Below are 12,540 nucleotides of genomic sequence, written 5' to 3' on the forward strand. Positions count from 1 at the left end.
TTTGTTCCCCAGGCACGCCCACTATACATGGGCGAACACATCTCCTGTGTTGTCGAGGCATTACACAATGTAAACGTGCGATGAATGAAGAACATGTAAGAAAGAAACCATTTTTTCATGTGCCAGTGGAAGGCATTATTCTCTGTCCACAGTCATAAAAACATTAATGTCAGAAGTAAATGAAAAAACCTATGACTGTCTCTATTTATTCAGATAAAGATAAGCTGTTGAATACCATAGGTCAGCCTATTTACGTTTGTCTGCACGTAGCCTACCGTATCACCCACTTTCACTTTGTCAAGAACTGCACGGTGCACGCCATGGATTACCGGAAGGAATCAGACATACAGTAGTCTATTTGACGTTTATAGTCAGTATTTTGTTCAAATGCAGCTAAAATTAGAGCCAGGATCTTTTTCGGTTGAGTCCCTTCCATGTATGGACGGACATTGGCCTGGATTTCAAGGGTATGACCTTATTTGTGACTGCCTGAAATCTGCGTTTCGTCTTGGAAAAACCTGGTATCAGTATCAGTGTTCATAAAATCATCCCAACCCAATTTTTAATGAAGGATTATGATTTAAACAAAAGCATTTATTGAAGGAATTAAGACCAATAGAAAGTCAGTCAATCTTTTTTTTTTCTCGTTACAATGAGTGGTTGATAAAAAAATAATTATAATAAAAAAAAAAGTGATCAAAAAAATAAATAATAATAATAAAACACAGGAATAGACAGTCGTTGCTTTTAAATAGTATGAAATCCTATGATGTGGTCATCAAATGAGATTGAATTCCGGGGGAAAATCTCAACAGATTGGTGTTAGGTAAAAAAAAATTCGGTTACATCACCTTCAAATGTGTGTGTGTGTGTGTGTGTGTGTGTGCGTGCGTGCGTGCGTGTGTGTGTGTGTGTGTGTGCGCGCGCGTGTGTGTGTGAGTACGGACTAAGCGCTTTATTCTGACAGGCGCTCATGTCTCCGTCCTATTGGGTCCAGCGCTCATGGGTGGACTGAATAAATAGGGAGAGAGATGCGACTGAGGATGAGAAGAGTGCTGGAGCAGCAGAAGAAGTAGGAGGCATAGTCTGTAGTAGCTGCTCATCATAACTCAATGCAACTGGACTCTGATAGAGCAGCATCTGAACTCTCTGTTTACTACAATTAGCTTTTTATGCGCTCTTTTCGCTTGTTTTTTTTTTTTTTTTGTGTGTGTGTGTGTGTGTGTGTTTGTATGAGCTTTGTTAGCGTTTCGTGTGTGCACTGTGAGCCAAGTTGATCTGTGTGACCTGATCTGTCCACCTTTGCGCTGCAAACAGGTTAAAAAGACGGAGACGCTTTACTTTATTTTTGATAGATTGAAAGCTCGGTCAAGATGATGATAATCATCGCGGAGTTCTTCGTGGTCATCTTGAAGGTGCTCTGGGCTTTTGTCACCGCCGGGGCCAAGTGGGTTGTGCGGCCGAAGGAGAAGAGCGTGGCGGGACAGGTGTGCGTGATCACCGGGGCTGGAAGCGGCCTCGGGCGGCTCTTCGCCAAGGAGTTCGCCCGGAGACGCGCGATACTGGTGTTATGGGACATAAACAGCCAAAGCAACGAGGAAACAGCGGAGATGGTGCGGCAGATTTACCACGAACTGGACACTCCCATTACCAAAGACGGTAAGAATGCTTTCCTTTGCAGCAGTCAGGGTGTCATCTGTGTTATACGCATGGTCAGCAAAACCGCATTCAAAGAGTTATTCTGCACGTTTCAAGGATATTAGCGACGGTTTGCATGTTTCACAGAGCTACTGAGAAATGGCTGCAATGTCTCACGTGCTTCCCTGCACACAATCTCAGATTTACACTTCTAAAAGCATGTTTTGGTTGGCTCTTGTGTGCAACCTTAAGACCTCTTTATCATGCATGAAAATCCCTGCATAGTTTTTACTTGTGCAGGCTGGCACAATGTGTAAACCACCTGCTGATCAAACTTTTTTACATGATCGCTGTTTTCTCCCTTACAGGACCTGTTGGAGGTGTAGAGGAGGTCCCTCCTTTCCAGCCACAGGTCTACACTTATGTGTGCGATGTGGGAAAGCGGGAGAGTGTGTATTCCACAGCCGAGAAGGTGCGCCGAGAGGTGGGAGATGTGGACATACTTATCAACAACGCCGGTGTTGTCTCCGGCCATCATCTTCTGGAGTGCCCCGATGAGCTGATCGAGCGTACCATGGTAGTCAACTGCCATGCACACTTTTGGGTGAGTTGATGCAACATAACATAATCAAGTGATTACTAGAGTAATTTAGGTTGTAAGTGGATGTTAGGACTTGCAGTATATGATGGATTACATCTGCATCAGTTTCCATGAGCACAGTGTTATCAATGTGTTTACAGTGAAGCTAGATTCTCAGGAATGTTTCCAGTCTGTCTCGCATGCCTATTCGTAATCATCTCCTTCTGTATGCCAAACTCAAAAATCCAAGGTGTGTCAGAATGTGTGTCTGCAGGGTTTAAAAAAAAAAGAAAAAAGTCTGATCCTAAATACTTCCCATTAATGTTCAGATTCCAACACTATTGTGTTTAATTCTGTCAGAGGAAAGTCACAGGTTTGGCTTTTTTTTTTTTTTAGTCTTTGCTCTTTTGGCAGCCTGAGTCTGTGATGATCCTTTCGGTATGTCAGCCCCTTTCTTCTTCTCTCCTACGCCACCTCGCATATCTGATCAAATCTTGACTTATCGTGCTGTGAGAAGGAGGTTCTGTATATACAGGGGTTGGATCTGTATCAAATCAGCTTGCCATATTTTGTTGGCAGGAAGTTATTTGTTGTATATCACTTTTTTTTTTTTTTTTCTCTGGCTCCTTTTCTTCTGTGAATAGTTATCTGAAAGGCCACGTGAGATTGATGGAGGGAATATGGTGCACTAGATAAACATGAGCTGCATTTTGAACCGGCCAGGTGCTATAAAAGCTTTGTGTGTGTGTGTTTGGATGGAGAGACGGTGGTTGCAGCAGCTTTTCATTCCACTGAGAAGAGCGATCTTAATGAACTTGGAGCTATTTGCTGTTGAAGCCCCTCTCATCCCATGTGAACTAAAGCAATAATAATAATTGATTTCATGACTGGGCTACAACCACCGCTAAGGGACAATCACAGTGATGGTATACAAACTGGTTTAAAGACTGATTGCAGTGTAAATGTAAGGGCCGAGGATGCCATTTGAATTGACTGTTTGTCTCAATATATTGAGCGATGTGTCCAGTGACGCACGCGGCTGATGCTCGTTTTTTGAGTTTTGCCACAGGCTCTCATAAACCTGCATTCCCATGAGGCCACTGATTGTAAAGCTACCTAATTGAGCATGCAAATCTCTTGTGTTGTCTGTGAGACAGGTTGTGTTTTTTTTCCCCCTCCTTTTTAATGACTCTCCATTCATGTGTCTCGCCGCTGGCCATCTCCACGATCTTTTACATCCGGGATTCGGAGTCAGGATCCAGTGGTTGGGTGGCAGATTTAGGATTTTTAATAGGGGTCTGTGTTTGTGTTCACTCGTACTCTGTGGAGAGGGTGGTTTTTCTTTAGGAGGGGGTGGGAGGGCAGATGAAAGAGGGACTTAATGAATGGCGACAGGCAGAATGGAGGATGTGGTTCATTAAAAGACACAAGCTAGATGAATAGAGCTTAGATTAACAGGGATCTGTCCACTTTCCTCTCTTACACAAACACAGTACGGTTAGGCACTGCATGCAGGTGCTACATTACACTCACTTTTGTTTTCGTCCATTTGGAACAGCAGCATGTATTTAATGGCCCAATTGTGGTTTATGACTCAAGTAATACCTTCATTTATTTTGGTAGATGTTCTTTAATCCTGACAAAATTCGAAATAAGACTCCCTCAGCCTTTGCCATTTAAGTATTTAAAAAAAAAGAAAATAGGTGTGCTTACTCCAATGTTCTTTTTTCTAACAAAAGAAGTGATGAGAATTCTTCCAAAAAATGTTCATCGTTAAGTTTAAGTGGCAGAACATCTTAACGACTGGCCATGCAGGGAGGCATGAAAGATTTAATGTCACTCCCAAAAAAAAAAAAAAATCAGCAACACTGCATCTATCCAAGCTAGACAATATAAATCATCCCGCATGAAGTCTTGACACCAGCTTTAAAGCTAATCCCAATATTTGAGAATGCACCACAGAGAGTCTCACAACAGTTTCCAACAGTTGTTACAAAGACAATGATGGAGGCATTACAAGGAAATTGGATGGTTATTTAAGTGAGTGTGTCTGTCAGAGCCCACACTGCTTCGGTCCTCCTTCCTCAGGCCCCTCTGACCCCTCCCAACCTGATTTGGAGGCAGTGGGTGCAGCTGCATGGCAGTCACGGAGGTTGTTCATCTGGCTCTGCCACACACACACACACACACACACACGTGCACAAGCAGCTATGATTCAGTCCCTTGCTCCTTTTTTTTAAATTCTTTTTTTCTGAGACAGGGGATCGGAGCTTTTAATTTGTTTGATGATGCTTTGATTAGTCCAGCTGCAGATTTGTGAGGTCTGAGTCTCAGTTTTGAGTCATTCCGGGATGGGTAGTGTGTAGTCTTTTCAGGAAATGTCCCCAGAGTTTGCGTTCTGAGGATTAGTGTTTGTCTAGTGGAATGACATGAAAGGAAATCATCCGCAGCATCTTGAGCTGGTTATCCAACAGGTGGCTCACAAACGATAAGCAGTATTTCCGCAGCCTCTTGCTGAAATCCAACCTCGCTGGTCCAATTACATGACTGAGACATGGCGGGAAAAGAGCAGAGGAAAGAAAAGCGGAAGGAAGGCAGTGTCGGCCCATCCACAGGCGAAGGCGAGAGGGTAATGGTGAGCTGCTGCTGCTGCTGACCCACTTTATGTGACAATTGCTTTCTTGTCTGTGGATCAGCCTGACAAGATGCCAGGCGACAGGAGCCAAGTTCCACAGGCGGCATTCCTGCTGTAGCCAGAGAAAGGAGCCAGCCAGGCAGAAGGGTCCTACTTGACTGGTTTTTATGGGCCCCTCCTCAGGCCTGGTGCACCTGTACCCCTGATTGGATCAAGCCATCTTTGGTCTCTCTCTGACCAGGTACCTGTTCATATCCCAAAGAGTGGTTCAGGGCAAACACAATCATCTTCTATCATTATCTATTACTCTACAGAATGTTGGTTGAAAAATGGTTGAAAACATTCAGTTTACTTTCATGTGATGAGGAGCAGCATTGACTCCTAATGTTTGAGAAGCTTGAATCAAACATTGCTGACTTTTTCCCTCGAAAAGGGACTAACTTATCAATGAAAATGGTTGGTTTTTGTTTCATTTGGTGATGGTTTTAAATTCTTAGAATGGGGAGCGGAGGAACATCAAAAAGTTAACACATCAATTTGGATCATTTTTAAAGAGTAGCATTTTGGACCAATTCTATCTCCCTGACCCTGACGTTACAGTACTGTTACTGCATTCATACATAGATTTGAGAGCTTTAAGGCTATCTATTTCCAGAACAGTCCTTTTAAAAAGTGGAGGTGTGTAGTACATCGACTATACTTCCTTCCTGGATTATTGATGTTGTTCCTTTCCAGGTAAATTGGATTCCAGTTGTTCACGCAGCGGCGGGGGGGGTTGAGGTTTAGTCAACTGTAGCAGAGGCTTACGGACCACCACAACATGACCAATCTCCATTCATCACCCTTGATGTCCAGTAAACCCAGCCCACTCAAATTCCATGTTCTGTTGTAGGATCAGACGAGCTCTCGAGCTCTGGCGTTTTTCTCTTGTCCGGGGAGAAGTCAGCCCAATTAAATGGCCATCTGGTCCAACGCAAAGGCCAATATTTTGTTCATATTCCCATTGCACTAATGCATCCTGACACCCCAGCTGCAAGAAGCTTTGTGTGGCTTAAATGCTCCTGGGGGCACGCACCAATTAGGGGGCGCAGTGGGCAAAGCACCCCCACATAGGCCAAGGAGGCCCGACTGTGTCAGTGGGTAATTTAGTGGAACAAGGAAGCGTTGAGACCCAATTACGGCCACTCTGATGTAGGACACGAGCCCCTGGTTGCCTTCACACATTTTGTGTCTGAGAGGTCAGCGGGGGTCATACCAACATGCCAGAGCTGCCATGAGAAGCAGGATCTCGAGCGAGGCTGGGAGAGGGAGATGGGGTGTTTCTTCAAGTTGAAGTTCTTCCTCCAGATGAGAGAACCAGCGTTTTCTCCATCAGTTCCAGTTACTTTCACACCACTCAGCAAAATTGTCCAGTTGTATCTGAGTTTTGGCACCGGGCGTACAGTATTGTGCCAGATCAAGTCATTCCGCACTCTCTGACAGTTTCTGTGGGAGTGGGGAAACTTTGGCTCAAGTCAGGTATGGGTATATCTGAAGTTAATGCTTCATTTGCACGCAACTCTCTGCGTCATCTGCTACCATTCTGGCTTGCAGAGGCCTTTCTCAGCTTTTACCCAGAGCTTTGTGTTCTCTCGTTCCCTCTTTGGGCCTCATCATCCAATGAGTTAAATATTTCAGGAACTTGAAAATTTATGTTCTGGAAAAAGTGCAGATGTTTGGAACCGAGTCCGATCAGTTCCAGTGTACCAGGTTATAGAATAACGCTCGAAACAATGAAGTCATTTTCTCGGCCTAAATCGGACTCATCGCTTCCAGTTTCACTTATCTCGCTGAACGAGGAGAGAACATGTCTAAATACAGATGTGAAGTGAAGAGGAGATGACACTACAGTGGAAGTCAGAAGATCCAATGAAGTTAAGCTCTTGATGCAGTTTTAATGAGCCCCCCCCCCCCCCCCCCCCCCCCCCCCCCCTTTACCCCCCCTTCCTCCCTTGCCAGTGATTTCATGGTCTGTACAACCTGGTACCATGCACTCTCTGGATCTTGCAGTAAATGTTTAGAAAGGAGGCAGCATTTCTCTGGCCAGGTTTACACACCGTTCCAACTGATGAAACACTCACTTTCCATTGGTAGGACCACAGAGGAGTCGGAAGATGGGAATAAAAATGTCACGTCAAGTAGTAAGAGAAAAAAGACACCCTCACAAAGCAGTCTAAATATTCATTTAAAATGAGTATTGAGTAGAGTCTAGACCTGCTCTAAATGTAAAGTCATATAGAAATTGATCCTATTTAATTAACAAATGGACTGAAAATTGATTGACATGTTAAAATGATTAATCCACTGCTTAACTACTTGTTGCTGCACTGTTGAGAACATTTGTTGTTTGTGATTTAATTCGTCCTCTGCAACCTCCGTGATGTTTTTCAAAAAAAAAAAAAAAAAAGAAGGGTGTTGGAGCCTTCACGCATTGTTCTTCACCATGGCACTGTCTGACTTGAATGGATCTAGCGGAGCGCTGAACAAAAGGCACGCTGCTTGTTTGCAGACCTCCCAGTGGGAGAGTGATTGGTCAGTTCCTATCATTGCCGTCACATGTCACACCTGCTGATTGGCTCATGCTGTGTCCAACGTCAGCAGACGGGCCCAGAATGAGCAACGGATCCATCGCTTAATCAACTCCTCCCTCCTTTTTTCCCTTTCTTGTGAATCTTGTCTCTGCTGGGGTTTCCTATTCTCACCATCTCTCTCTCTCTCTCTGTCTCTCATTGGGCCGGCTGGTGGAAGTCACTCAGGGTTTCACGTGGCAGTCCGGTGAAACTCTTTCATCTCGGAGCTCATCTTGCCGTCGATTGTTCTGCTGCTCGGACGGGGCGCAGGGCTGTGTGGGTAGACGGGGGGCTGAATTGTATTGTTGTTGAGTGAACGGAGGCCTATGATTGGTGTTGTCACCAAGTCTTTAGAGCCAGGCTGGACAGCGGGCATCAGATCTGTGTGGGAAAAGAACAGATTGTACAGCAGCAGCACACCAAATACCTGTTTGGTTCAGTGAAAGCCTTACAAAGGGGAAACCCAAACTCTTTTCTTCTCTCAGCATCCAACTCACACCTACCAAGATGGGGGGGAAAAAAAAAAAAAAAAAAGTGACATTTTTATTTTTAAATGCTGCACCTTCAGTGCTCAGACTGATCTTTATTATCACGCCTGTTATGAATTCTCATTCAGACGCCTCTCTCTGCATCACCATGGAGAAGCAGGAGAAACACAGGGAGAGGGAGGCAGAGAGGATCAAAGGGCTTTGGCACAGACAAACTGCACAAGTGAACTAACCTTACTCTTTTTCTTTCTCTGCCCTTCTGTCTCTTCTGTCCTCCCTCGCAGACCACCAAGGCGTTTCTCCCCAAGATGCTGGAGCTGAATCACGGTCACATTGTGACGGTTGCCAGCTCCCTGGGTTTATTCAGCACAGCTGGAGTGGAGGTTAGTATCATACACAACAACACTTACACATCCCCATCGTTCCCACCATCCAAAACCAGTGCTTTTCCTCCAAAATGCCCAGCGTGCCAGCAAGCACACTGCGCTGGGGGAGGTTAGGCCCCCTTTCTCTAGTTGTCCCTCCACCCGTTAAATTAAGGGACACACATGAGCGTTGGGGAGCCTCTTATAGATTCTTCTATCTGCAGCAGTGGGGGTGTTGGGGCCCCTATTGGGTTCTGCCCCCGGGGCCAGAATGAGCTGACAGCTCCCCAAGGGACAGAGACATCTTCATCACTGCTTTGTGAATAACTCTGTGCCCACTCAGTATTCAGCTCACACGGCGCTCGATGGATACGGTTTTCCTTCTTATATATATATTTTTTTTGCTCCTAGTACAGATTCTTTTTGTCATTTTTTAACACACAGAAAAATACTTAGTGGAGTCATTTATCGCCATAACTACAGAGGCAGTCAATTGGTAGCTTTCATAGAAGAGGGGTTCACTTGAATATGACGCCAGGGCGATAAATGATAGCCGTGTTTTCTGAAATAAGATTGTCTGCAGAGGCTACTACTACATTCGTCTTTGTTTTCATAGCTGCTCTTTTGCTTTCGTTGCACAAGCACTCAAACATAATGATTAAGCCCCCTTCAAAGGCACTAAACGTTTAGTCAGTTTTTTGTTAAGCTATTGTGCTTCCTGGAAATGCCTCAAATGTGATTTCAGACACAGGCATTAATTTCAGGGATCCAAAAGCCCCTCGCCTATTATGTTTGCACAGTCAAATCTCTTTATCCTCCCAGTGTTTATCAACATGCATCTGTGTTTGCACAAGCGGGGTTTTTTTTATATTTTTTTATTAGAAAGATTATTTCCCCGGCGAACCACATCAAAAAGCTTTTTCCTTCAAGCTGAATAGTCTCCTGATGCACCGGAGAAGAATGCTAATGAAACCGTAGAGCGGCGGACGGGCTTGTTCAGGCTTTTTTTTGTGGCTGTATCATTAACAGCAAGGAGAGCCCTCTGAGCCCGTGGGGCATGTTTGATAATGTTCTCTGCCGTCCCTGGGTGCAGACTTTTACAGGGCTAACCTGTTCTCTCTTTATTTCCCACAGGATTACTGCGCCAGTAAGTTCGGTGCCATCGGGTTCCACGAGTCGCTGAGCCATGAGCTGAAGGCCTCCGAGAAGGAAGGCATCAACATGACTCTGGTGTGCCCTTACCTGGTCGACACGGGGATGTTCAAAGGCTGCAGGATAAGGTAAGCTTGGCCAGTTCTTTTTTATTTTTTTATTTATTGAGTGTGTGCGAGGTTCTCATTTATTTATTTTTTTCTTGAAAGCTTTCTTGCACCTGGGATGAGTTTGTTCTCTAATTTTCACCATCTAAAACGGCCTCACAAAGACCTTTTGAACTTCAAAGCAGCAGCTGACTTTGTTTTTTTTTTAAGAGATATTACAAAGTCAATTTCATGCTGTTGGTCAGTGCTCTGCTTTAAACAAAAGGGGCGACTTTCCCTGGGGAAACCTCACCAACAGGTGCACCTGTACCCCCCCCCCCCCCCACCCCCTCGCCCCCTCCTTCCCTCCTGCTGCTGTAATAGTCCTCACTTTGTTTGATGGTTACAGTCAGCAGGTGGCACGCTCTCTTTGCTTTACTTTACTGTCCCTCCGCTGTGACTGTGGACTAAGAAGCATTAAGCAGCATCTTTTTTTGTCATTTTTAGCTTAATTAAAATGTGTTTTTTAAAATTAATTAAAAAATCCATTGTCCCTGAAGTTTCTGGTTGTATTTGAATTTTTTCATCAACAAATTTCACTTTTTAATCCATTCTCAGTCAATTTGATTCTAAGCTTCCTGAATTTTAGGCCTCTGTCAACACTGTGATCAATCACTATAGCTTTAGGCAAATAACCGTCAAACACATTTTAAAAGAATACAAGGCCTTACAAGCTTATTCGAAAGAAATTAAATGTTTTCCACGTCAGTTTCTGAACTTTCTCAATCATTTATTTACCCAGAAAATGTCAAAATCTTTTCCATTTGAAGTCAAATTGATTTAAAGTAAAGAAATATGGCCCTATTATTAACTCATCTGTCATTTCTGTTTCCATGAAGGAAGGAGATCGAGCCTTTCCTGCCTCCCCTGAAGCCAGAGTTCTGTGTGAAACAGGCCATGAGGGCCATCCTCACTGACCAGCCCATGATCTGCACGCCTCGCATCGTCTATATGGTCAACTTCATGAAAAGGTGCGCTGCCTCCTTACATCATCCTCTTCCTGCTTTCTTTTAAACATATCTTACTTTAAGTTTCTACACAGTCCCTCAGTGCACAGGGGAAATGTATTGTATCACTAAACTTCTCCGTCCTGTCTCTCCGCAGCATCCTGCCCTTTGAGGCCATCGTTTGCATGTACCGGTTCCTGGGGGCCGATAAGTGCATGTACCCCTTCCTTGCCCAGAGAAAGGAGGCCATGAACAACAACGAGGCGAAGAACGGGATCTAGGAGGCGCTGTTTGTAACCGGAACAGAGGCACATAAAACCTGAGCGCATGAGGAAACAACCACTGAGGAAGAAATGGGGTGGGGGAGGAAGAGACGGAAGGAAGGAGACTGAATCTAGACTGGTGCACTTGCATTGAGCAAATGCAATGGTTTACCATATTGTTCCTCTGGGACAAAGAAAGCTGTGTACTACATAAAAGATTTATTTGACTTTGTCTTTTTTTTTAAGTTGAAAGAAACCAACATGTATATTCTGTGTCACTAGTTTTGAAATCATACAGATAAAGGTCTTCAATAATTAACTATTTACCTAATGTAGTCACCAGCCTTATCTAGTGTCATTGTGGAAATATACAGTATGTTACTGTACAAACAGTAAAAAAAAAAAAAAATTCACTTTTATTTTATTTTTGTAGACATGCACTGTAATTTCTGATTTTTCTTCTCTACACTGCCCGCATTCTCTTTGTAGGGAAGTCCAACTCAGCATTTCAAATTTCCCCTTCGTCTCCCCATGCAGAGGCTCTTTACGTTCAGCTTGTGCCATACAACAAAGTAACATTCAAAGTTGACCATATTCTGTTGTTACATACTTCATTTACAGACATGTAGCGTATATGTTTATCATGAAGTCTACACATTCCCGATGGGACTTCTGAAGGCCAGATTGAGGCGGATGAAATCTTTCTAGGAGCGTCCGGAGTAATGAGTTCTCATCCGTTTAACAGTCCTGTTATTTCAACATCTCTATTGACTGAACTCTGGAATGAAAGTTACAGAGTGCGTTGACGTCCTTGGTTTAGCTAGGATGTGTGACACATTGAGAATGTACTGCTTTGGGAGAAACAGAGTAGAAATTGCATTTTGATTTTCCAGATCTGCAGTGTTTATATTGTAAATTTATCTGTTATCAATATTATTTGTTTGAAAAGAAAAAAAAAAAAAAAAAGACCCAATGTAGGTGAACCGCTGTCCCAACACTGATGTTTGGTTGAGGGAAATGCATTAAGACACTAGTGCTCCATTGATTCCAAAGTAACACTTTAAGTCCTGCCCATTGTTCACCTTGTCCAGTTAAAGTGAAATGTAAATGTTGTAATGTTGTGAGTACCCCGGTATCCCAAACTGACTGTCTCCATTATATTTGATGTATGAATATTTTATATACTTTTTTTTTTTTTTTCGGGACGGCAAGAGTTTATGAATTTCAACTACATTCCAACAGGCGTCATTCGTCCAGTCACAGTGATGAGCCTAAATTCTCTACCTCTTAATTTTTGCCATTTTTTTTTTTATTTTGACAGTATGACATAAGCCTCTTTTTTTTGTAATTTTCTGAGCAAATGTGGTTCCAATGTTTAGTGTCTCTACCTAACTTAAATTAATAAAAGTAATTTAGATTATTAAACATTGTGTCGTTATTAGCTTGCAAGTTTGCATCTGGAAAGTCAACCTGAAGTGGCAGGTTACAAAAACACTTGAAATGTAGTATGTGTGAACACCCACATGCTTTTGTTACTCAAGCTGCTATTAAATGTGTCACGTGAAGAAGGGGAAAGTACTTGTTATGCCAAACTCGGGGAATTAACACAACCAGCGGGAGAATTTCCTGCACTGCTCATGAACCTCTTGGGCAGTTTTTCATTGTAATGATTAAAAACCACCCAGCCCTTTCCTCCTCTTTTGACTAGTATCGGTAT

General features: G+C 43.5%; 1 protein-coding gene across 1 annotated transcript; it reads left to right on the top strand.

Annotated features, from left to right (window-relative positions):
- Positions 1-1,028: 1,028 nt before the first annotated feature.
- Positions 1,029-12,248, top strand: rdh10a (retinol dehydrogenase 10a). The gene is made up of 6 exons (XM_020645196.3): positions 1,029-1,659; positions 2,007-2,242; positions 8,235-8,333; positions 9,450-9,595; positions 10,453-10,584; positions 10,718-12,248. The coding sequence occupies exons 1-6, from the start codon at positions 1,374-1,376 to the stop codon at positions 10,839-10,841; spliced, it is 1,023 nt and encodes a 340-aa protein (XP_020500852.3). The 5' UTR covers positions 1,029-1,373; the 3' UTR covers positions 10,842-12,248.
- Positions 12,249-12,540: the final 292 nt, after the last annotated feature.

The sequence above is a fragment of the Labrus bergylta genome, chromosome 20, assembly GCF_963930695.1.
Source record: "Labrus bergylta chromosome 20, fLabBer1.1, whole genome shotgun sequence".
In the NCBI taxonomy this organism is placed as follows: domain Eukaryota; kingdom Metazoa; phylum Chordata; class Actinopteri; order Labriformes; family Labridae; genus Labrus; species Labrus bergylta.